General features: G+C 37.5%; 2 protein-coding genes across 7 annotated transcripts in view; one reads left to right on the top strand and one right to left on the bottom strand.

Annotated features, from left to right (window-relative positions):
* The window catches only part of tnip1 (TNFAIP3 interacting protein 1), a 40,906-nt gene extending 33,698 nt beyond the window's left edge, over positions 1-7,208 (top strand). For 3 of the 6 annotated variants that reach the window (XM_057849394.1, XM_057849393.1, XM_057849395.1), the window contains exons 15-18: positions 2,927-3,010; positions 3,339-3,539; positions 3,792-3,879; positions 6,367-7,208. In XM_057849394.1, the coding sequence (XP_057705377.1) occupies positions 2,927-3,010; positions 3,339-3,539; positions 3,792-3,879; positions 6,367-6,500 (507 nt within the window). In that variant the 3' untranslated portion in view covers positions 6,501-7,208. The remainder of the gene's footprint in view (positions 1-2,926; positions 3,011-3,338; positions 3,540-3,791; positions 3,880-6,366) is intronic. The other 3 variants (XM_057849396.1, XM_057849397.1, XM_057849398.1) reach the window with 3 other exon arrangements.
* An 825-nt stretch (positions 7,209-8,033) lies between these two features.
* On the bottom strand, positions 8,034-17,211 carry gpx3 (glutathione peroxidase 3). The gene is made up of 5 exons (XM_057849405.1): positions 17,043-17,211; positions 16,811-16,961; positions 16,621-16,738; positions 13,641-13,740; positions 8,034-8,524 (listed from the first exon to the last, which is right to left on the bottom strand). Exons 1-5 carry the CDS (start codon positions 17,136-17,138, stop codon positions 8,303-8,305), a joined length of 687 nt encoding a protein of 228 aa, XP_057705388.1. The 5' UTR covers positions 17,139-17,211; the 3' UTR covers positions 8,034-8,302.
* Between the last annotated feature and the right edge of the window lie 9,783 nt (positions 17,212-26,994).

The following is a 26,994-nucleotide window of genomic DNA, read 5'->3' as shown; positions in this document are numbered from 1 at the left end:
ATTATTATTATTTTTTATTTAAGTTGATTCATGGAAAGCCAAATACTGAAATTCTACATTGTTTCCTAGCAGTGCTGTCATGGATTACTTAAAAAATTTAATTTCTGATTACACCTCAAAAATGTAATCTAGTTACTGATTATTTTATTATCAAAGTAATCCGAGGCGCGATTATTGCTAGTTGAAACTAAAGTTACCGTAATTTCCCGAATATAACGCGCACTTTTTCCCCCCAAAATCAACTTGTAAACTCATGGTGCGCATTATAAACGGGTACATGGATGAAGACAGAAATATATATGTATTACATATATATATAAACCGATTTTTTTTCATTGACACGGCCACGTTGTGTTGAAGAAACGTATGCGGCGACCCGTTGCCGACCATTACGGTACGTGACGTCACCGTTTTGTTTCGGTAATACTTCACTCTAATCGGCCGAATGATTTCGTCTGTGTTAAATTCTGCTTTTTTCACTCTTCATAAAGCACAGAATTTAGTTTCTTGAACTCATTTGAGTCGACGTTTATTGCAGCTCCACAATTCGGACCACAACAAATGTAAGGACACACACTTCCTGTGTCCGTCAACTATATCGGTCCCTCGGGAAACTCAAACCCAAATAACAATAGTTCCTTTTGTTACTGCCGTGTTGACAGCTATGAGCTCTCACGGATTTCCGACTTACGTTCTCACTTTCATTTTACCGTATCAATCCATGGAAGAAACATTTATTCATCATGAGGAAACGAGCAAGTTATACAGCAGCCTTTAAAAGAAAAGTCACATCTGTTTTGTTTTCTCCTAGATTCTGGTAAGTTGGAGAAGTTGTCAAATCATATTATTACCGTAAATATTGTCAGTTTACGGTAATGTTTTGAACTACCAATGTGCTATGCTTGTGCTGTGTTTCCCCAGTCAGTAAAATGACATCTCTGTATCTGTACACAAGCTCTGTTTTCTTCTAAAATTAGGGTGCGCGTTATAAACGGGTACAATAATTTTCCTGAGATTTTACAAGTAAATTTGGGGTGCGCATTATACATGGGTGCGCCTTATATTCGGGAAATTACGGTACTTTAAAAGTAACTTATCAGTTACTTTTTACCAATTTTCATCCTTTTGCTGCCTCAACATAAAAATAACAGAAAAATTTCATCGCGTATACCGGTAATTGAGTTTTTCACATAAGGCTTAATCTTTCAGTTAGCGGCGGTTTAATTAGTCGATGGAGTTCATTTCAACCACTATTGACTCGCCCTAGTTTAGCCATTCCGGAGCCCTAAAACTAACAAATAACTGACAAACTGCACGAAATTTGTTTTAAATCAAATCCAACGACTAATTAAACCCCCGCTAACTCCAAGATTAAGCCTAATGTAAAAAAAATATGAACTTCCCCTTTGAAATAAAGACCTAGCCGTTAAAATGTTGTCTATAAACGTTGTAAAGCAATAAAACAAACAACAAAAATTGATGAAATAAACGAAAATCCTACAACGTACAGTAATCATTTTTTTGAACAAATCATGAAACTAGCACCTTGGAGACTATCCTTTGCTTTGCTTAGCCAAAACTGCATCAGAGGAGGCAAGATGGATATTTAAAATTTCTTTAAACCTAAGCTTTCAAACGCTACCAACAACAACTTGAACAGTTGATTGAACTCGAACAGTGTCAAGATGTGTGTATATATATATATATATATATATATATATATATGTATATGTGTATATATATATATATATATATATATACAGTATTGGCCAAAAGTTTGGAGACACCTCAAAGGTGGATACTTTGAAGAATGTAGAATACAAAACCTGTTTTCAGTTATTTCACTTTTTTTGCCATTCCACATCTTCGTTCATAGTTTTGATGTCTTCAGTGAGAATTTACAATAGTAGTGAAAATACATAAAATGCAAAAATTATTAAGTGTGTCCCTACTTTTGACTTTTGTTTCAGTCTTCAACATGCTTTTCTCCCAGTCCCACAAATGAAAACTCCGCCTATGATTACAAACTCTAACTATAAAATGTACATAATTACACACATTATACAGGCTGGTTACAAACTGTAGAAGTGCTGGCTGTCTCGTTACTTGTCGGCTTTGTTTCTAGTTTTTTCGCGTTGTGCTGTAATTCCAAGTGCTTCCTTATTGAATTGGATGTCGAGTTTTTAGCGGTCGAGCCAGCGCAGAGTTTGCAACGCACCGAGATATTTTTGTCATCTTTACTGGACGGATATGCGAAGTAATGGCTCTATCTCCAGTGAGCAAATGCAGCCGTTTGTTGTATATCTCAGGCTCCTTTACTGTTAGCATCTTGATAGGTAGCCAGGCTATGTTGTTGACCGCCTTGGCAGACGGCGTGCACACAGCATGGTAATACATGTGACCCGTTTTTTTTTTTTTTTCTATTACTGGCTTGGAAAAATGAATGCGTTAGATTTCTTGTTACTGAAAGAAAGTAATCAGATTACAATAACGCATTACTTAGTAACGCGTTACTGACAACACTGTTTCCTAGATTGATTTCAACATGTTGTCAGGTTTCGACGCTCAAGCTTAGGGCACTGCTGAAAAGTGAAACAGAATGTAGGCTGAATTAAAGCTTCTTGTGCAGGCCGTTAAATGATATTTTCATAATTTCCGGGCCAATAAAAACTGGGCTGCGGGCCACAGTTGGCCTGCGATCCAGTGTTTGGACATCCTTGATCCATTCATAAAATGCCACATTACTGCAAAAAAATGCAGTAGACTTTTAGGTCGCAAGGAAGGAAAATGTTGCTCGCCAAGTAGCTATACACAGTCATTAGTATTACGGTACCGATACTTAAAAAAAATTGAATAGTTGATTTGTCTCTGAAATAGTTTGACAGAATCTGATTAAAAAAAAAAAAAAAAATCTATTTTCCTACAGCTGCATCAGGCACAGAGCGAGTGTCAGCGTGAACACACCGAGAGATGCAAGCTAGAAAGACTGCAGATGCAGCACCACAAGCAGGTAATGTCTGAGATTTCGTGTGAGAAATTGTGTGCAAGTCCTGAATGAAAGAGTAACAGCAGCTTTGATAGATGACAATTCAATCATGAGGACAATTCAAAACCTCCAAACCTTACCTGCATGATTTGATGATAAAGCTTACAAACTAGCGCCCTCTTGTGACCAGTGAACGTCACTCTTAAATGTACTGCCTGACTCCAATAGACGTTTGTCAGCGCATCCGGGGTTCCGCATTCGGCCACTTTATAACCAGGCCACCTCTATTTTGGCTCAGTTTAGCATCCGTGCAGCAACTGGGGATCACATGTGTACTTGTGATCCCTCGTAGGGGCAGCAGCAGAAAAGACGTACCTCAGACCCCACGTCAGGCTCAGTGAACGGCCCGCTGAGCCCCCCCTACTGTGGTCCCTTTGTGCAGGTGGGACCGCCGGGCCTTGAGGGCTGGCCCGTAAACTTCCATCCCCGGATGCCCAATGCAGCAGGCGCCGCAGCTCCGCCCCCCGTACGAGACTTCCAGCCTGTTAACCTGGTAAGGGTCCTCAAAGGTCCCTACGTCAGTCTCACTGACAGAATCAGGCTCTCTTTTCTACTGCTTTGCGCTTTTTCTTTTGGGAGGAACACACCAATGATGTAATTGAGTTCCGCCTAATTAATACTTAGTGACGAGGCTCTGTAGACATCTATTATTACATTGTGACAGAAACTTTGGCCTTTATATTTGCGGTTAAAATAGTTATGTTTCAAGTGGTTTAAGTAAGGACATTTTTCTGTCTCTTCTTAGGGTTTTCCGTGGCAGTCTTCGTCATTTCTACAACCCAGAGCAGCCAGAGCGGTGGGGGAGAGTTCACGACTGGCTCCAGACAGTGCAGGTAAGCTGTGATGGCGAACCTTTAGTAGCGAGGACGGGGCTTGTCAACTTGACAAGCTTCTAACTTAAAAAAAAAAAAAAAAAAACAACCAAAAGAGTCTAGGAAAAACATGTCATTATATGCCGTTTTGCCTATTATGCCATTATACCACGTTAATATGTCATGTCCGGGGCCATCTTCGCCGTGGACGGCCGGCGAGTGGCATGACACTCGGGGTCCCACCGGAGTGCCGCGACGTGAAACTGAAGCGACGGGGCTGTTGCACCCAGACGGCGACTTGCCGGGCTGGGGCGGGGAGTAACAGCCCCGTCGCTTCAGCGTCGCGGCACTCCGGTGGGATCCCGACGTCACACCCCAGGCCTGGCGCGAAGGCCGGCCACCGGTCACTTCCACGTCGCGGCACTCCGGTGGGACCCCGATAGCCAACCGCCAGGCCGGCAAGTGCACGGTCTGCGCGGGCAACCGGCAGCCGCGCAGGTGAGGTTTCTAATGCTGAATCAAATTAAGCAGCAGACTCTCAGATCATAGAGGCGCTGCCTCGCACGAGCCCGTCGTCAGCCTGTGGTGCGCTATTTTCGGCTTGGGCTCGAGCCGATGGCTGGGGCCTGCTCAACGAATGTTGGTCATGATTCTTGCTTCATCAAGCTTTTAAGGCTTATGCCATTGGCGTAGCCGTTTGTCACTCAAACATGTCTGACCAATAGCGAAGTGCAACATTTGTCTCAAAATGATTACACAAAAAACTGCACTTCAAAAAAAAAGTGGCACTTCAGATAAAAAATCAAATAAAAATATTTTCAAAAAAATAAAATTTTTATGGGAGGGGAATTTTATTTTTGCAAATGAATTTTTGTCTTTGAAAATATTTTTTTTGATTGAAGCAACTTTTTTGGGGGATTGAATGATTTAGTTACAAATGTCCTAAACACAAAAAGCATTGCTTCAAACGCAAAACATTACTTCACTCAAAAAAGTTGTTTCAATCCAAAAAAAAATTAAGGGAAAATAAAATAGTTTTCAAATGCATTTGTTTCAAATTTATTATTGCATTCAAACACATTCCTTGATTGAAGTGACTTATTTTTTATTGAAAATATATACAGTGGTGAGAACACGTATTTGATACACTGCCAATGGGAAAACCCATTGTACTGTATCAAATACTTGTTCTCCCCACTGTATATATACATATATATTTATATGTATCTTTTTTCAGATTGAATAATACACACATCTACCTCCATGGATAGTGGTTGTTTCCCAGAATAGTAGTGATCACTGTGTATGTTCATCCACCTCAATATTGCTGATAGAAATGCCAGCTCCTCAGTGTAGTGAAAAGGCATTTTACAGAGACTCTAAAATGACGAAAATGATACATTGTTAAAAAAAAAAAAAAAAAAAAAAAAAAAAACTTCCAATAAGTAATGCAACTTAATTACTGTAAATAGAAACTTCATTAACTTGAGTATCCTTAATCATTTTAACAATTTAAATTTTGAGGAAAATCTTAAATTTCTGAGTAAGCGGAGCTTTCACTGTTGTGTGAACTTGATATGTTAAGCAGTGAGAACTTAGCCTGATACCTTTAAAAGAGCGCTTTAAGTTTTCAGCAATGACTTGATCTTTTGTTTTCCATCAAAACTTGAAAATTCATGTGTGAATAGGTGAAATTGCAATTTCAAAATTGCTTTTTTCTTTTCACATTGTAGCAAGTTTGCGTTCCCAAAATAAAGCTTCATGTTGCCCAGAACTACAGTAGGTGCAGTATCAGCTCAATTAAAGCCAGTTAGAATATTTGATTGAAGGCATCTGTCTAGGGCTCCAGCTATCGATGAACTACTTAGTTCGAATAATCGGATAAGGCACATAAAAAAATTAAAATACCTCAGCTGAGCCTCAAGCAGTCTAAAAAAAATACTGTAAATAAATGAGGATCTAAGTACACCAAAAGATTTGGCCAACTTACATAGAAAAAGTCCGCTAGCTTAAATGCTATAAAATGCTTTTTTTTTTTTTTATGTAATACAATTCTCTTAACAAATGTTTCACATATTCCCACAAAAAAAAATTATGAATGCATTAAAAAACATTGGCTCATACAACAGCTGATTTTATGTTGGTCTTAACAGGGAGCAGCTGGATTCAGCCATGTGAAATGACGTATGTCATATTCATTGTTGCCACTTGAGGGCAGTGTATCCACTCAAATCATTAAAACGGAATGCAGACTTTCAAAACCATTACAACTCTACTTAAACGAATACTCAAAGCAAAATTTAATTTGAATTTTTTCTAATCGAATTACTCGAGTTAATCGATTAATCGTTGCAGCACTATGTCTTCATTATCAAAGTTAGGTGTAATAGAAAACTTAAATATGGATAGCATTAGTATAGCGTTAGCACAGATATTGGTCCTCCATTTTCTTTCTACGAAGCCTCACAATGGTACTATATTTTTTTGAAACTTTGTGTCTACTTGTAGATCAGTCCACGGCGGCGGCGGCGGCAACGGCGGGAGGGGGAGGTGCAGCTGCAGCAGCTGGAGGAGGAGCAGCGGCACCAGCAGGAGGATTTGGAAAAAGGGAGCGACAGAATATAGATCCTGGAAAGCACTAAAGTTCCCCCGCTTGATGGAAATTGGGTTGTAGCATGGAATCAGTTTTTGATTTTAAAAAGGTGTGATCTATCATTTTCCTACTGAACTGTAGATATCCTATTGTAATGTTGTTTATACTTGCGTTTTATAAGGCTATTTGTGGCAATTCTGAATATAACGATTTCAATTTTCTTTTTTTCATGAACAGAAATCTTTTGTTAATAGGTCGAAATACTTGACACTTTTTCTTTCCAGAAAATAAACGTTTGTGTTCTAATCTGCAACAACTTGATTTAGCAACATGTAGGGTTACAGCAAGCCATTCCCCCATTTGAGCAAAACCATTCCAGTAATGGACGTAGGTAAATTCAGTTGCTGAATTTACAGATTTAATGATGATTTCAGAAGACTTCAGAGTATGTTGATGTGATAGAAACGTCCCATGTGTAACTGGTCGAAATGTTGTTGTTGCATACACACATTTGGGGTGGGTGAAGGGTGATTTTGACGTATCATACCAAAAACATATTTGTGATTGATAATTTATTTATAACCTGCTGTTTTGATAGTTGCATTGACTAAGTGTGAATCATTGTCTTTTAGTAATGCTGCTCAATGTTGTTAGTGTATTCCCGATATATTGTAGCTATTGACATACGTTTGTGTCGGACACAGTAAACACATACACAAGCTTTTTTTTTTTTTTTTTTTAAACCATGATAATGGACCTAATCTCATTAAACACGGCACTTCGATGACTTTGTTTGACCACCAATGTCACTGTACCTTATCTTACGCACATTTTAAGCCCCGGGCAGTACCTAACAGTTATGCAATCTTTTAATAGCTGTTATTTTACTCAGAGTGATAGTTGTCACGGCAGAGGACGTCTAGTTTAATCTTTGACACCTGCCTAGTCAAGTAACCCGTGACGCATTGGGCGTTTTGAGGTTGTCAGATGAAGGGCTTCAAAATTCGCAGTATCGGAAAGATTCATTTTTAACAGCTATTATACTACCAAGAAACTCATCGGATTGGTGGGATGAGAAGGGAAACGTGCACTTTTGAAACGTTATTCTTTGATTACTGGCGGTTGTTTTTCTTGGTTTGCAGGCCTTTTTCTGTTTTGCTGTAGGCAAAAGCACATGTGAGATCTTTTGTATTGACTGGCTTAATAAATCTATTCTAAGTGTTTATATTGTATGATTGTATACTGCAGTTATTTTTCATTTTAATGTTTGGTAGCAGGACTACGCTAATGATTTACACATTTACGTAAGATTTTGTGAATTGGTGTCACGATCCTCTGAGAAATTGTTGAAAAGTACAGACCTAGGATTTACAATTTCACTGTACCAACAAAAGAACCCACAAATATGCTAAGTGAATGCAACCATTTGTACAATTTAAGTATAGCCATTGTTTTGCATTATTGGGTTAATTCAGTCAACCAGTCTCACGTCACTTGTTTTTGCACTATTAATTTCAAAATAGAAACATGACATTCCCACATCCGTAACACATCTGAATTCCACAAAAACCGCAAACAAGTGTGCAATTGTCATCAGTTTATTTAAAGTAGTTGACACAGTAAATGCCAGCAGGATTTGCTTTGCAAAGATAACATGATGCTGTGAGTTCGCAGGACAGCTTGAATGCACTGAAAAGCTGTCATGAATCTCAAGACTCCAAAGAGGCTCCACAGAATTCCTGTTTTCAAACCTCTTCTTCATTTAACATGCTACCTTCATGAATTAAAAATCCGCTAGATTTACAGCTCGATAAAGCATCCCACTTGATTACATGTGGAAACTATGACGATCTAGTTGAAAACCTCTTCTGTGTAACGTTGGAGCAGGTATTTGTGAATATCAGCTCGCACCTTGGAAACATTGACAGACGGGTGCCATCTCATCACAGGTTTTCCATCTGGGCCCACCAGGAACTTCTCAAAGTTCCACTTGATGTCATTGACTTTTAGTGGTTCCCAGAATAGTCTGTTGGTCGGGTTACCAAAGGTGTCTGAGACCGGGGGACAGGAACTCTAGAGAAGCAGATGGCACATATATGAGAAATCCCCAAAGGGGAGAACAGAGTTCGTTGTCACGCTTGTTATAATTTGGCTACCAGAGGGCGTTGTTGCGCAATATAAATTTCAAAATGATCAAAACTGCACCAATAAGGGGGGGGGGGGGGGGGGTGGAACCCACCTTACTGTAGTGTAGAAAGTCTTGTAGTTCTTAAAAGATAAATGTTAAGATGAGTTAAAATAATTTGATATTGAAACCCTTCTTGATGTTTTTTTATATCATTTGAAAAATTAGTTAACTAGTAGGTCTCCACTGTTGGTGACATCACAGGGCAGTGACCATAAGCGGATTTTAAGGGGGGGGGGGCTAGGCCCCCCTGGTGGCCGAAAAGCGTCATTATATGTAGGAAAGTCAATTACATGCATACAGTGGGGAGAAAAGTATTTGATACACTACCTATGGGTTTTCCCATTGGCAGTGTATCAAATACTTGTTCTCCCCACTGTATAAACGTTGTAAAGCAATAAAACTGCAACAAAAATGAATCACATGAACAAAGAAATTTTTTATAATGGGTCGAAATTATCGAGCACCTTAGACTGTCATTTGCTTTGCATATATATATATATATATATATATATATATATATATATTAGTGAACAAATATTTTTAAATGGTTTTTTTCTTTGAAAATATTTTTTTTTTGATTGAAGCAACTTTTTGGGGGATTGAATGATTTAGACACAAATGTTCTAATCATAATATGGCCCAAACACAAAAAGGATTGCTTCAATCAAAGAAAAACTTTTTCAATGAAAAATTAAGTGTTCAAATTTTTCAATCTCAAATATTTTTTCGAATTTAAAATTTTTTTTCTATGATTGAAAATTTTTGTTTGGATTTTCTTTTTGAAAATCGATTTTTTTGAAGCAACTTAGTTTTTGATTGAATAATAGCGAAAAATGTCCCAGCCAAAATGTGACCCAAACACAAATCAACATTACTTCAAATCAAAAAGTTGCTTCAATCAAAAAAAATAAAAATTAATCAAAGAAAAATAGCTTTCACATGCAGTTTTTTTGAGTTTCAATTTTATTTTTGCATTCAAACACATTTTTTTGAGCTAATTTTTTTGGGCTGAAAATATATATTTTTATTGAAGCAACATTTTTGATTGATAATAAAGACACAAATCTACCTCCATATGGCTCCGCCCAAGGGATACAATTTTTGACTGGGGTAACTACATTGGCACAACACCGCCGGGCGTACCAAATTCAATGGATGACTATCTTGGCAAAAAGTATTACCCAAGCAGCCTGATTTAGAATTCCCCTCAAGAATGATGGGAAACAAAAAACGCTCATATTATATTCTTGTGAGTTAATTTTATTGCTGACACTGCGTTTTGGGGTCATCAACATATTGTACACCCCCCCCCCCCCCCCCGCCGCCCCAGAAGTCAAACTCCGCCTATGGCAGTGACATAAAATGTCATTCTTTCAACCCTTGTAATTTAAACCAGAGAGGAACATTAATGAGCATTACAGCACTGTCGATATTTCACTAAACGAGCAGCAAAAGCAAAATGAACAGGAAAGACTCGATGAGTAGGGGAAAAAAAACTGTGTTCTGCCAAAATGTGCTACACCGGCGAAACATTCCACATGAGGCGAATTTGACACAACAAGTACTACCGTGTGCTTTCAGCTTGTTTTGTTTAGATGCATACAGACAGCACGTACTAAACATGCCTTAATAAAATACTTAAACGTAGTAATATCTAATAAGGGTAGTTTAAATATGCTACGTGACTAATGTGGCCAACAGATCAACAATCTGCTTTAAAGCTACCACACAATGCTTAAAAATATGAGAAGGAAACGCATGCAAAAAATATTTTGAGGCAATGAAAAGGTAATAAAAGACAATAAAAACACAAATTGTAAGTACCCGCCGCTATTAACCGATGAGTGCATGTGTTGGACGTCTCGCCATGAAGGAATTACAGTAACCCTGTAGTATTCGTCGAGTGACAATAAACGTCATCACCCTGAGAGTCCATTGCGTGCTTAAAACAAGGCGCCCTCCATATTAGGGTTGTGACAAAATATCGAAATGGTGATATATCGTGATACTTTGTATCCCAAAATATTATCGATATGCACCTGCCAAGAATCGAGATATCGTTTTAAAAAGGTGTCAATGAAAAAAAAAAAAAAAGTTGCTATCAAAATCTTCAACCATAATAGTGTCTCAGTTAACTATGGCTGCCAATAGCCACGTTTACATGCTGACTTTTATTCATACCGATTCAAATCATTCCGAATGGAAATTTCAGATCAGCTGTTTACATGTCACTTCATCTATTCCGATCCAGCGTTTACATGTGTGACTGCCTTTATTCCGAAAGGACGTTTGACAACTGCCGTCTGACATGCGCAGATTAATCAAAACAAAGCGTCACGTTGCAAAACATGGAGATCGATCGTCGGAGTGCTGCTGTTTTAACTTTAACCCACTTGTTGTGTTTGTGGGGTCGTACCCGCTTCTGCTGTTTTGCTCTTTTGCCTTGTAGTAGCCGGTTTTCCACCGGTTCCTAATCTGGTCAACGCTCCGGTCTATTCCGGCTTCGTGTAACCTCTCGTGAACTTTTTTTAAATAGTTCACTGTTCCTCGTTTTACGCCCGTCTAAACGAGCAATTATATTCAATTCTTTTAAAGTTTGAATTAAATACAATCTTTCCGCCGGACTCCAATTAGGTGCGCTGTGCTTGGAAGCCATGTTGCAAGTGACGTTAATTACGTCACAAAGTGACGTCACCACGTCAGTATGGAGCATGTGCAGAAAGAACGCAACCAGACACCATTCCGCTTCCCTGTTTACATGATATAATTTTACTTCTAATCGGTTTGGGAAAAGGAATATTCCACCCCTGTGAATCGGAATGAAATTCCATTCGGTTTGGGCCTGTTCATTCCGAATGAGGTGTTTATATGGAACACATTTATTCGGTTTGAACAAATATTCCGATTGTAATTGGAATATTTGGCTCCATGTAAACGTGGCAACTGATGGCGCTCGACGCCCAATCCATTTAGACTGGGAGGGTCGAACGAACGTTCATTCATTCGAAACCAGAGCATTCACAGTCACTCTTTCTGATTTTCAGGCCATTTACAAGTCAATTTCTGTTCATTTTAGTGCATTTACAGGTCGCTTCATGTTGAGTTTGAGTCGCTGCCTATTCATTTGGGAGATTCCTGGGCCACTTCCTGTTCCGTAACCCAAAATCAACAGGAAGTGACTCATAAAATGCCCTGAAATCAACAGGAAGTGACTTCAAATCAATAATGATCTGAAATGCCCCAAAATTACCTAGCATTGGCTGCCACTGAAGGCCATAGACGTTCAATCCCTTTGAAGTGGGAGGGATGGTAGCAGTCACTGCCACCCTCCCAGTTCAAATGGATTGGACGTCTACTAGTGGTAAACTCATTCTAATTCACAACAGAAGCTTGTTTTTCTGTTTATTAGTCGTTTTGTAGAATATCTTAGGTTGATTTCCTGACCAATGTATCGATAATCGTTGTATCGCCATATCGTGAGATCATCGTTATCGTACGCTTTGTATCGCATCGTGAGGTACCAAGAGGTTCACACTCCTACTCCGTAGGTCAAAACGTGTACTAAATATTAAAGAGTTTTAAAATGAATGGCAGTATTTTATGTGTTTCTAATAACATATTTTAGTAAAAGAGAACAATTGTGGCTTATTAGAACCTATAAGTTTAAGTGCGAGGTTCCCTCTAACTCCTTGCATGCCATCAATGGTGATCGACATCCAATTCATTTAAAACCATAGGCGGAGTTTGACTTTTGGGGCAGGGGGGGGCACAACATGTTGATGACCCCGAAACGTAGTGTCAACAATAAAATTAACTTACAAGAATATTTATTATTAATATTATTATTATTAAAAAAAAAAAAAAAAAAGTGTTTGAATGCAAAAATAAATTTGAAACTCAAATAACCGCCCCCCCCCCCAAAAAATGCATGTGAAAGCTATTTTTCTTTGATTGTCTTTTTTTTTTTCTTTTTTTTTTTTTTTTAATTGAAGTCAAGTTTTTTTGATTGAAGCAACTTTTTTGATTGAAGCAATGTTGATGTGTTTTTGGGCCACATTTTGGCTAGGACATTTGTGTCTTATTCAATGAAAAAATAAGTTGCTTCAAAAATAATATAATTTTAAAAAAAGAAAATCACTTCGATCAAAAGAAAAAAATTCAACCATAGAAAAAGTTTTTGAATGCGAAAAAATATTTGAGATTGAAAAATTTGCATTTGAACAATTAATTTTTCATTGAAAAAATTTTCTTTGATTGAAGCAATCCTTTTTGTGATTTGGCCATATTATGATTAGGACATTTGTGTCTAAATCATTCAATCCCCCCAAAAAGTTATTTCAATCAAGAAAAAAATATTTTTGATCAAAGAAAAAAATCATTTAAACCCCCCCCACCCCAATTTAAAAAAAAATTTATATGCAACGCAAATGACCGTCTAAAGTGCTCGAAAAATAGTTTTGACTCGATATAAAAATATATATTTTTGTTTGTTTCATTCATTTTTGTTGCAGTTTTATTGCTTTTCAACTTATATATATATATATATATATATACACAGGAAAGTCAATTACACGCAGTGACACTTTTCGGACACCGGGGGTGGGGGGGCTGGTCCCCCCATAAAAGCCGCTTATGTTTAAAACCCTTTAAAATTAGACGTTAAATACTTTTGTTTCATTCACTGCCATTGACGGCGCGAGACGTCCAATCCATTTTGACAGGGAGCAGTCAAAATGGACTGGATGTCTAGCGCTGTCAATGACAGCTAATGAATTAAAAGGTGAATTAAATGTTAGGGGAGGGAAAAAAAATCAGTTCGCGCATGAAAGGGTTAATAAAGAATGACAATTTTAAGTGGTGTTGATGGGAAGATAATCATGAAAGAGTAAAAATGGTGACAACCAACACTATCTTAATCATTTGTATGGAGATATGAAATTCCCCCAATGTGTTTTGCCTCAAAGACTGTGAAACAATCTTTTCCAAGACAGCAAAACCTACCTTGAGGAAGGTATAGACCTCTTGTTCATCCTTCCCGTTCACATCACCTTTCTCAAACAGCATAAAGTTGGGAACAAAGTTGTTACCGGGTCTGACATGCCTGGAATGCAGATGGAGAAGCTTATCAGAGGTCAGTCTTTCAACACTTTAGGAGTTGGACCTTGGAAGCTGGCCCGAATTCCATTTTTTTTGCTACTGTCCACTGCAGAGTCTGTGTTCAGTCTTTGATGATTGATGAGAATGTGAGATGGGAGTTTTGCCAGCAAAAGGCTACTATAAACCTGATTTAGAATGCTGATTAAATGGATACTAGCTTATTTAGTTGATGAAAATTCGTGAAAAGGGTCCCTCGGAAATTTTAACAAAACAGAGCAGTGTCTCAAACTTCTAGTCCGAGGGCCAATTGCGGCCTGTGGAACAGTATTTTCTGCCCCCCCAAACACACACACACACACACCTTCATTTAAAAAAATCGCTATGGAACAAGCTACCATAGATTAGGATAAGGTCAATTTCAAGCAATGTTTGCCAATCTTTCAAAGCTGAATTGTTTCGATACCTAAAAAATGCCCAAAGCCTCTTTTTGAGCTTCAAAATAGAAAATATATTCCAATTCTTTTCTCATTTTAATATATAAAAACAATTAAAAGGGAACATTAAAAAAAAAAAAAAAAAATGTTTAGCATTTTATTTATTTATTTATTTATTTTAATTCTGTAATGTTTAAATGGAAAAAAAGGAAAAAGATGATTTTTTTAAAAAAAATCATCATTTCTTTAAATTTTACTGTGGTGAGAAACACGAAGTCGAGGCACATGATTGACTTTCACACAAAATTATGTGTTGGGCCCCCAGGCCTAGAGTTTGACCCCTGGGATTTAGAGAATTGGATTACTGATACTTAAAGCAACACTAGGTAACTTTTCAACCTTTATAAAAATATTTTCATAACATTTGTGATATGTGGACGGACAACTAGTTGAATGACACCTCTTTTACATCTTGATGATCTGTATCGCTTTCACCGGCACCAATTAACTTCTGCCACACACACACACACACACACACACACACACACACACACACACACACACACACACACACACACACACACACACACACACACACACACAAAAAAGAAAAAAAAAAAAAAACTACAAATGTACTGCATACGTCATCTATCCCGAGCCGCTTCCCTCTGGGAGACGCTACAGATGTTTACAAGCAAAAACAAAGACTGAGAAACGGTTTCTTTGCTAAAGCCATCCCCACCCTGAACTGCCATATTTAACAACACATGACCCAACGTGCAACATTCATTTACATGCAATATTCTATGTGCAATAATCACTTACATGCAATATTAATGAGCAATATTTAATGTCTTCACTGTCAAACTGCTGCTGCTATTTCACTTCCATTATCTGCACTGTTTGTACATAGGTCTATTTCACACACATTTGATACTTTTATGCTTTGTGAGAAACTTAAGATTTTAACTTACCTTATCCTGCACTGTAAAGGGAGATGCTCCATAATTTAATTGTACAACTGTATAATGACAATAAAGGGCTATTCTATTCTATTGTTTAGCCACAAGTGGATTCCTTATTAGTAGTCATCCTTAACAGAGCCGCTGGAAACAGAACTGTTGTCTAATCTATCTGCAGGCAACCAGGAAACAGATTTTTGATTGATTGATTGATGATTTTACGACACTTTGCGGGTGTGCGCTGGACCTTATGGGAAACGCAGCGCTGGTCCTGATGGGAAACGCTTTCTTACTTAAGGCAAAACACTACCGCTTTTGTCCACCGGTGTCGCAACAAAACAAAACAAAACAAAAAAAAAAAAATCGACCACCAAAACTGAAAAATGTGCTGCTTTAAATATATATATGGTAGAAAACACAGACAAGGCTGAAAAAGCAGTTTCTGCTCTTGCACTCCTCTTTAAAAGAAACTGCTGTATTTTAAGCCAAAATAACTGTTGTGTTTGATAGAACAATATGTCTATATGCTGCCATAGCAGATTCATGGCGCATTAAGCCGCCAAACTATTTTTAATTTGCTGGTTTTACCCTGGAAACCCCAGTTTACAGACGTCGCGCAACCGTTTTTGTTTCAACCCAGCTATTAAAACAAGGTAATTTTATTATTCAAAATGTCTGTCATTTTTATCTTGGAATCATTAATTGATGTCTAATGTCTTAAAAAGACTTTAAAAAGTTATTCCCTCGCATATTTTAAACTTTTAAACAAATTACATCACAATGAAAAAAATGGCGTCTGTATAAAAAGGTTACGGATATCGACCTCAAGTCATAACCATCGCTAAATTGTATTTTTTTGTTACTGTCGCATTTTTCCCGATATGTTAGATGATAAATAATCGATCCAAACAAAGAAAAATTGGGAAAAAAAAAAAGTTTAAAAGGGTAAATATATGAAAAAGAAAATCTTAACCACTCCTTGATGTCTGCGATTTCTGCATCGCGACCCTTGTAATATTACCATGTTTCACCCATAAAATCCCCCCCAAAATCCAGCTCTGGCCATTTTTGGATCGAAACAAGTACGCAATAATATCTCCTTAAAGTCATGGCGTCTGTAATTCTGCTCTCGCGTGCTCTCACCTTCAGATAGGGTTTTGCTGTTTATTTTTTTTATTATTATTATTTTTTAAATGCCCTTCTGTCCAAAATTTTTCTTCCCCCAGAAAATTGAGATTTTAAGCTTTCAATGATGTATCACACATGCATATCGGACAATTTTGAAATTTGGCCACATTGTGGGTCTCAGAGCGGAACTTCAAGTCACCTGAGTGCTTTCCACCATATTATAGATTATATAAACGTGACATGTGATGTTGCCCACACTCCCAAAGTTCATCAAGCAGCCTTCAGGTAAATTGGGACCCCTGGAATAGAGCATCTCTTATAGTTCAAGTAAAGTTTAAATATAATTAAAAAATTTCCTACTTCAAAGCAGGCAAGATTTCATGTTTGTTCCCCGGTTCTTGTTTCCCAAACTGATTGCAAGGAAAGCCGAGAATAGTGAGACCGTGGATGTTCATCTCTTCTTGTAGTGCATTCAACTCTGCGCAAGACAAAAAAGTGCAATTCACTCATTTTTAGATTATTATTGCTCATTTGCGTTGCGTTCATTTACCTGGGTACTGAAAGGTGTAACCTCAGTATGTGGCCACGTTAACGAAGAGAACGGTTTTCCCGATAAATCGGCTGAAGTTTAAAGCATGACTGCCATTCAACGGGATCGCCTGGTATTTGTGGATGGTACCATCTGCGGGTGGCGTGCACCACTGAGGGTAATGCGCGAAATCATTGATTTTCACTTTACAGGGACTTTAATAAGTCCAAGAAAGTATTAAGGCAGGGTTTACCTGAGTGAGCGGGACTCCGTCGGCGTCGCAAGGCGGTAGCGGTCCAAGCAGCAGCAGTAGCAGCAGCTGCTGCAACGGAGGCAACATCTTCCACATCACGTCCACCTGCGCTCGGATGAAATTTCCTCTGCTCCCTCAACGGAAATAAAGCCTGGGGTGGTGACGAAACAGCCGCCTGGCGAGGACGCCCTTATATTGACGTCATCGACTACAAGGCGGTGCAAAAGTTAAACTGTATTATTATTATTTTATAAATAGAATTGACTCGACTTCGGATTGATTAGACTACATTTAGTGACATAACATATGATATATGATATCATGATAATTATTTTTGTGTGTGTGTTTTTTTTTTAATTTTTTAAAATTAATTAATGTATTTAGATTTTTAAAAAAATAGTGAATGAGCATTACTTTTGGCACGACAGAAACAAGCTTTTCACTCATATAAGGCTGGATCCATGATAAGCTCTGCCTGCCAATAGGGACCGGCATTGTCATTTGTCAGCCATCTTGCGTCGGAGAAATTCGAGTAACAACATTTTAATCAATGGAGCGCAGTGGTGTTACCAGGATGCCAGGTGTGGGTGGGCATTAGTCTTACCTTGGTGGGTGGGGGGGCTACTGCACCTTAAAACATGTTTTGTTTTCTCCTTGAAATAACTGTTGTGGTGATTTGGTCTAAACAAATGAAATTTGATTTGATTTAATTTAACTTAGAACACACCCATAACTGAACAGTATGGACATGCAGGTGACACTGTTTTTTTAGGTAACCTATTGTGGTTCCTCGGTTTTTATTATATTATTATTATTATTATATTTATTATTATTATTTATGTTATTATAGTTATTCTTTGTCCCGCAGCCCCTTTGAGCTCAATTTGACCCCCTTAGAATGCTTCAAAATGCACCAAAATCAGCAGGCAGGTCAAGACAGGTGCAATCTTTGATACCGTGTAAGAAGACAAATTCCAAATACACCATGTAGCGCCCCCTAGCAGTCATTCTTTGACCCGCCGACGCTTTGAGCCCTACTTTGACCCCCTCAGAATGGTTCAAAACTCAACAGCCAGGTGAACACTGGTAAAAACTTTGATAAAATGTAAAAAAAAAAAAAAAAAAAAAAAAAAAAAAAAAAAAAAAAAAAATCAAAACATGCGTAAATGTGTGTAGCACCCCCCCCTTAATTTTTTTTTTTTTTTTTTTTTTTTTTGTGCTCGTAGTACGACCCTACGACGGAGGATTAGGGCCAAATCAAGGAGAGAAAAAAAAGAAAAGAAAAAGGACGACGAGATTAAAACCGTACTGGTACTACAAGACTAAACTCATTACATAGCGTAACCGCTACGCACATTACGTACATGTACCGTAGCTGAGCGCTACGACGAAGCATCAATATAAAGCAATCTATTGATTATAATTTTATGTAGATGAGCCAAAAGATAATGTGTTTCTTTATTTATGAAGCAAATTATAAAATATAGGCTCAGGAAAAGCACAATATCACCCGAATACGCTATGACGTCACTTACGGCGTACGTAACGTTATATTGACTTGGAACAACAGCGTGCATCTCGAGAGCGGTGGTGATTCTGTACTTCTGGATTGTTTCAAAAAGACGTTTTGGTGCATTGGCATCAAATTACAATCAATATAAAGAGTCATACACGTCGTGGCTCCCAGCCAAGGTAGGGTAACTTGTTATTTTAAGTACTTGACGTAATATCCGTCGTAATCACACACAAAGCTTTCACTTCATTAAGTTTTCACCGTCAATTGCAGCCAATGAGAAAATACTGTGATAGGGCCAAATGTACGTTTTATTTATATTAAAAGGTAATAGTCAAACGTACGTTTTGCTCGATGTATTTATATTAAAAGTAATAATTTATGTATCGTGAATCTTCACAATTCTTCTACATGGTGTGTCTGTATATCCATTTTTCATAGTTCTTCCCGAGCGCTTACATGTTTTGCATCTTCTCATTTTTGTCTTCCGAGTTCCCGATTTTCTTGTTTATTCAATTCCACCGATCCAAGATGGCAAAGAACTTGTTGGAAATTGTGACTTTCCTGAGACGTCGGAGTGTATCAGAGGAAACAATCAATTGGATTGAACAGCAAAAGGTATTTCTTACTTTTTTTTGTACCTTTTCATCAGTCAGTTCATGTCATTTGTAAATAACAATGTTTCAATATGCATTTGTTTCGACTATTTCTCCGTCACTTGTTACTTTTCTCATCCGCCTCTCCTCCTATGCACTTTCCTCTTACCATCCCCATCTTCTCACCTGCTTCTCTACTTCACTTCTCACACAGTATCTCGCAAAAGTGAGTGCACCCCTCGTATTTCTGCAGTATTTAATTGTCCTTTCACGGGACAACACTGAAGATATGGCTTTTTCAAAAGGTGAAAACGAGTCGGTGTACATCTAATAATACAGTGTAAATGTATTCTCTCAAAATACATTCATTAATGTTTAAACCACTGGCAACAAAAGTGAGTACACCCTAAGTGAAAAATCCCCAAATCAGTACGCCCTTTTCCCTCCCCAGCGTAACGTGAATCATTAGTGTTACGTGATCTTAGGTGAAAATACTGTAGGGAGCAATAGTGTTAAATGTGGTATTACTGCTCCTCTCTGGTTCAACATTAATGGCTGTATTCAGAGACAGATCTTCAGTTTCGTGGGATACTGTACCTTCTCTTTTCCTACAAATCTCCTCATTACCCCCTGAGCATTATTGTTACCTAGGAGTGATGTATACTAGGGCTGAACGATATTGGAAAAAACTGACATTTCGACTCTATAGGGGTTTACGATGTATGTTGTGATATTGAAACGAAAAGAATTTTCACCAAAGAACTTGCATAGCTCTATTTGGGAAGACTTTGGTTGACTCACCATGACAACACTGTATTCATATGATACCGTTAAATCCAGGCTAAGGTGGTTCATCTGTGAATGATGAAGATTGCTGCAAATAAAAGGAATCCAGGAGGACATGTCTCTGCACTATTGCTGCTTTTATGATGCAAAACAAAAATATACATGGCTAAAAAAATAATAATAATGAAATAAAACAATCACACGTCCTGCGATGGGACAATTGCGCTTGCGCACATTGCAATGGCGATGTTCAAACGATATATTGTGCAGGCCTAATGTATAGCCATTTTAACTAAAATTGAGAAATGAAAATCGGGAAATTTGGAACGTTCTGGATATCAGTGGACTTAATAGTGTTATGAAATGGAGTTCTGGATGAAAGTTACGTTGTCCTTTTTTTTCTTTGTTATGATGATGTGTCTGTCTTATTTTCAGATTGACAGCGAGGTCATCCTACTGATGGAAGATGCTCAACTGGCGAATTATCTCCCATCATATGGAGACAGGATTGCTCTCTTTAACTTTTGCAATCACCAACCACAGTCATCAAAGCGAAAGCAGGGACTGTTTGAAAAGCTAAGTGAGAAGCTCAAACTTAGAAAGGAAAACCATACAGAGAGTGAGGAAGCAACCACCTCCAATAAAACAAAAAGACCTAAACCAAAAACAAGAAAGCTTGAAATAGGGTGGATTCACACTGAAGGCCAACTGACCAAACAAATCAGAGCAAAACAAGGCGGAGGGACAAGAAAGATCTCAATTCGAAGTGAAGAAGGTTATAGTGAGATACTAAAACAAGGAAAAGTCACTTTTCTTTCGATACTTTTCTAGTCGATATTTTGACGACAGATGTTGCTGTCTGATTCCATTCAGTTTTAAATACTCAAACTGTTCTTTTTAAAATCACTCCATGAAGGGAATACTGTATTCACATAAAGATAATCAGAAACACAATTGTTCAATACCAACGTTTACAGTTTTACGTTAAATGTACAGTAGTCTGCTACTGCACCATATTTACAGAGATGACAGTTTTACTGTTACACGTATATATCACATTACGATGTTGTGTACGATGTTACAGTGAATCTTTAAAGAAGACCAGTATTACAATGCTACATGTAAACAGTATATGTAACTGTTACAAATCATTCTTATTATTTACAATGTACCATTATTTACAATGTTATATGTGTATATATATACAGTGGGGAGAACAAGTATTTGATACACTGACAATGGGAAAACCCATTGGCAGTGTATCAAATACTTGTTCTCCCCACTGTATGTAACAGTGGCTTGGTAATGTAACTGTTTAACAGGTAATTATGCTATTTACAGATAATGTGAATCATTGCTTTAAATTTCACTGCTGCTTTCTTGGGGACCTTGGCTGAGTGAACATTTCAAAGGGTCGCTCGCATTTGTTTGTTTTTTTCCACAAGTTCCATTTACTTTATATGTTCAATAAAAGGTTGTGAATACGTCTACATTTTACTGTGGAACATCCATAAAGCATAGAGGAATGCCATTTCCAATATTTCCACACTTTATATATGTTCGACTATTTCATTCCTTAGTCGTGAATAGAGTTCTACTGCAGCATATGCATCTGATGGAGCATTCCAGACATTTTCCTCCATAAGGAGAGTGCAAAGCTCAAAAACCGTCTCATCGCAGGGATATGGCCCTTTCGGAGTGCAATCCTCCTTGCAAACAGGTATTTCCTCTGCAAGGACAGGCTACAGTTTGTCGTCTGCTGCATACAGCCGTGCCATGCTGAACATGAGGATGGGCCGTCCTCCAGGCGTCCCATGGGCAGATCTTGGTCGTATTTGGTGTGTGTTCCATGTCCTTACCACTTCATCCAATTCATCCTGCATGACAATTAATATACAATTGATAATCAATCAACAGAACCACTATAAATGTCTAAAAGGATAGTGGTTTTTTAGCTGTAGTTGTGAAAAAGTAGCCTTACGTCACATTTCGTTTTGGCAGATGTTTCAAAGTATTTTTACAAATGATATTGGATTATTTCCATCAATTCGCCTGCTATATATCTCTGTGTATGTTTATTATTCCTCCTCTTTATGTCTCACTCTCTGTCTGTCCCAATCTTAGTTGATATTACAGTACATGGGCAATAACTTCCTTTGTTTATTGAAATAGAATAGATTACAACTATAAACATGAACTATTCCTTTTTAGCCTCTGTGATGGAGGTGCAAAATGTCATTTCTCGTAGTGGAAGTAACAGTATGACTTTTATTCTCAAAGTAACAGTATGACTTTTATTCTCGAAGTAACAGTGTGACTTTTATTCTCGAAGTAACAGTGTGACTTTTAATCTCATAGTAACAATTGGAGTTCTATTCTCGTACTAATAGGGTGACATTTTTCTTGTACTGTTACTTCAAGAATAAAAGTCGTATTATTTCGTTGGGCTAATGCTACTTACAGGGAGCTACGACAAAGTGTTGATAGCCTGTAAATAATGATGTAGATGAGCCAAAATATGAAGGATTTCCTTTTCCTTATTTGTAGATCCGATTCAAAAACACAAGACGCTTTCAATACAAAACAGTGTAAAAGCGACGTAAGGTAAGTAGCATTAGGACAACGAAATAATATGACTTTTATTCTTGAAGTAACAGTACGAGAAAAATGTCACCCTATTAGTAAGAGAATAGAACTCCAATTGTTACTATGAGATTAAAAGTCACACTGTTACTTCGAGAATAAAAGTCATACTGTTACTTCGAGAATAAAAGTCATACTGTTACTTCCACTACGAGAAATGACATGTTGCACCTCCATCACAGAGGTTAAAAAGGAATAGTTCATGTTTATAGTTGTAATCTATTCTATTTAAATTAACAAAGGAAGTTATTGCCCATGTACTGTAATAATATCAACAAAGATTGGGACAGACAGAGAGTGAGACATAAAGAGGAGGAATAATAAACATACACAGAGATATATAGCAGGCGAATTGATGGGAATAATCCAATATCATTTATAAAAATACTTTGAAACATCTGCCAAAACGAAATGTGACGTAAGGCTACTTTTTCACAACTACAGTTAAAAAAGTTTACAGTGGTTCTATTGATTGGTTATCAATTATTTATTAATTGTCATGCAGGATGAATAGGATGAAGTGGTAAGGAGCTGGAACACACACCAAATACGACCAAGATCTGCCCATGGGACGCCTGGAGGACGGCCCATCCTCATGTTCAGCATGGCATGGCTGTATGCAGCAGACGACAAACTGCAGCCTGTCCATGCTAAGGAAATAGCTGTTTGCAAGGAGTATTGCACCCCGAAAGGGCCATATCCCTGCGATGAGACGGTTTTTGAGCTTTGCAGTCTCCTTATGGAGGAAAATGGCTGGAATGCTCCTTCAGATGCATATGCTGCAGTAGAACTCTATTCACGATTAAGGAATGAAATAGTCAAACATACATAAAGTGTGGAAATATTGGAAATGGCATTCCTCTATGCTTTATGGATGTACCACAGTAAAATGTAGATGTATTTACAACCTTTTATTGAACAAATAAAGTAAATAGAACTTGTGGAAAAAAAACAAACAAATGCGAGCGACCCTTTGAAATGTTCACTCAGCCAAGGTCCCCAAGAAAGAAGCAGTGAAATTTTAAGCAATGATTCACATTATCTGTAAATAGCACAATTAACTGTTAAACAGTTACATTACCAAGCCAATGTTACATAAATATACATATAACATGGTATATAATGGTAAATTGTAAATAATAAGAATGATTTGTAACACAGTTACATATACTGTTTACATGTAGCATTGTAATACTGGTCTTCTTTAAAGGTTAACTGTAACATCGTACACAACATCGTAATGTGACATATACTGTACGTGTAACAGTAAAACTCATCTATGTAAATATGGTGCAGTAGCAGACTACTGTACATTTAACGTAGTAAAACTGTAAATGTTGGTATTGAACAATTGTGTTTCTGATTATCTTTATGTGAATACAGTATTCCCTTCATGGAGTGATTTTGAAAAGAACAGTTTGAGTATTTCAAACTGAATGGAATCAGACAGCAACATCTGTCGTCAAAATATCGACTAGAAAAGTATCGAAAGAAAAGTGACTTTTCCTTGTTTTAGTATCTCACTATAACCTTCTTCACTTCGAATTGAGATCTTTCTTGTCCCTCCGCCTTGTTTTGCTCTGATTTGTTAGGTCAGTTGGCCTTCAGTGTGAATCCACCCTATTTCAAGCTTTCTTGTTTTTGGTTTAGGTCTTTTTGTTTTATTGGAGGTGATTGCTTCCTCACTCTCTGTATGGTTTTCCTTTCTAAGTTTGAGCTTCTCACTTAGCTTTTCAAATAGTCCCTGCTTTCGCTTTGATGACTGTGGTTGGTGATTGCAAAAGTTAAAGAGAGCAATCCTGTCTCCATATGATGGGAGATAATTCGCCAGTTGAGCATCTTCCATCAGTAGGATGACCTCGCTGTCAATCTGAAAATAAGACAGACACATCATCATAATAAAGAAAAAAAAGGACAACGTAACTTTCATCCAGAACTCTATTTCATAACACTATTAAGTCCACTGATTTCCAGCACGTTCCAAATTTCCCGATTTTCATTTCTCAATTTTAGTTAAAATGGCTATACATTAGGCCTGCACAATATATAGTTTGAACATCGCCATTGCAATGTGCGCAAGCACAATTGTCCCATCACAGGACGTGTGATTGTTTTATTTCATTATTATTATTTTTTTGGACATGTATATTTTTGTTTTGCATCATAAAAGCAGCAATAGTGCAGAGACATGTCCTCCTGGATTCCTTTTATTTGCAGCAATCTTCATCATTCACAGATGAACCACCTTAGCCTGGATTTAACGGTATCATATGAATACAGTGTTGTCAAGGTGAGTCAACCAAAGTCTTCCCAAATAGAGCTATGCAAGTTCTTTGGTGAAAATTCTTTTCGTTTCAATATCACAACATACATCGTAAACCCCTATAGAGTCTAAATGTCAGTTTTTTCCAATATCGTTCAGCCCTAGTATACATCACTCCTAGATAACTATAATGCTCAGGGGGTAATGAGGAGAAAGGAGGAGGAGATTTGTAGGAAAAGAGAAGGTACAGTATCCCACGAAACTGCAGATCTGTCTCTGAATACAGCCATTAATGTTGAACGAGAGAGGAGCAGTAATACCACATTTGACACTCTTGCTCCCTACAGTATTTTCACCTAAGATCACGTAACACTAATGATTAACGTTACGCTGGGGAGGGAAAAAGGTGTACTGATTTGGGGATTTTTCACTTGAGTGTACTCACTTTTGTTGCCAGTGGTTTAAACATTAATGGCTGTATTTTGAGAGAATATATTTACACTGTATTATTAGATGTACACCGACTCGTTTTCACCTTTTGAAAAAGCCATATCTTCAGTGTTGTCCCGTGAAAGGACAATTAAATACTGCAGAAATGCGAGGGGTGCACTCACTTTTGTGAGATACTGTGTGAGAAGTGAAGTAGAGAAGCAGGTGAGAAGATGGGGATGGTAAAAGGAAAGTGCATAGGAGGAGAGGCGGATGAGAAAAGTAACAAGAGACGGAGAAATAGTCGAAACAAATGCATATTGAAGCATTGTTATTTACAAATGACATGAACTGACTGATGAAAAGGTAAAAAAAAGTAAGAAATACCTTTTGCTGTTCAATCCAATTGATTGTTTCCTCTGATACACTCCGACGTCTCAGGAAAGTCACAATTTCCAACAAGTTCTTTGCCATCTTGGATCGGTGGAATTGAATAAACAAGAAAATCGGGAACTCGGAAGACAAAAATGAGAAGATGCAAAACATGTAAGCGCTCGGGAAGAACTGAAAAATGGATATACAGACACACCATGTAGAAGAATTGTGAAGATTCACGATACATAAATTATTACTTTTGATATAAATACATCGAGCAAAACGTACGTTTGAGTATTACCTTTTAATATAAATAAAACGTACATTTGGCCCTATCACAGTATTTTCTCATTGGCTGCAATTGACGGTGAAAACTTAATGAAGTGAAAGCTTTGTGTGTGATTACGACGGATATTATATCAAGTACTCAAAATAACAAGTTACCCTACCTTGGCTGGGAGCCACGACGTGTATGACTCTTTATATTGATTGTAATTTGATGCCAATGCACCAAAACGTCTTTTTGAAACAATCCAGAAGTACAGAATCACCACCGCTCTCGAGATGCACGCTGTTGTTCCAAGTCAATATAACGTTACGTACGCCGTAAGTGACGTCATAGCGTATTCGGGTGATATTGTGCTTTTCCTGAGCCTATATTTTATAATTTGCTTCATAAATAAAGAAACACGTTATCTTTTGGCTCATCTACATAAAATTATAATCAATAGATTGCTTTATATTGATGCTTCGTCGTAGCGCTCAGCTACGGTACATGTACGTAATGTGCGTAGCGGTTACGCTATGTAATGAGTTTAGTCTTGTAGTACCAGTACGGTTTTAATCTCGTCGTCCTTTTTCTTTTTTTTTTTTTTTCTCTCCTTGATTTGGCCCTAATCCTCCGTCGTACGACCCTAATCCTCCGTCGTAGGCCCTAATCCTCCGTCGTAAAAAATGCCTAATTTCTTTCTTTATTTATTTATTTTTTGCTTCGACCTTAACTTTTTTTTCCGGGCATTTTTTTTTTGCTTCAACAGAAAAAAAATCTTCCGTGTCCCATTCAGGGCACTTTTTTTTTTTTTTTCTCCAACGTCAACTTTTTTTTTTCTTTTCTGTCTTTTTTCTTAGGGGCTCCGTATAAATCTGTCGAAGCGAAATGCATAAGAAATTGCTGATTGATTTTCATAAAATTATTTTAGAAAAATAGTTTTGTGTAGATTTTTATCACCAATTTTGTCCACGTGTTAATATGAGTAATATTATTGCAGAGAGCCCGCAATGGGGAAAGTTGTAGTTAAAGTATTAATATTAAACAATGTTAAAAAAAATATTTCAAAACATTTTCCT

Source organism: Corythoichthys intestinalis, chromosome 11 (genome assembly GCF_030265065.1).
Source record: "Corythoichthys intestinalis isolate RoL2023-P3 chromosome 11, ASM3026506v1, whole genome shotgun sequence".
In the NCBI taxonomy this organism is placed as follows: Eukaryota; Metazoa; Chordata; class Actinopteri; order Syngnathiformes; family Syngnathidae; genus Corythoichthys; species Corythoichthys intestinalis.
The sequence above is the reverse complement of the archived record's forward strand: the minus strand, read 5'-3'. Positions and strand labels throughout refer to the sequence as shown.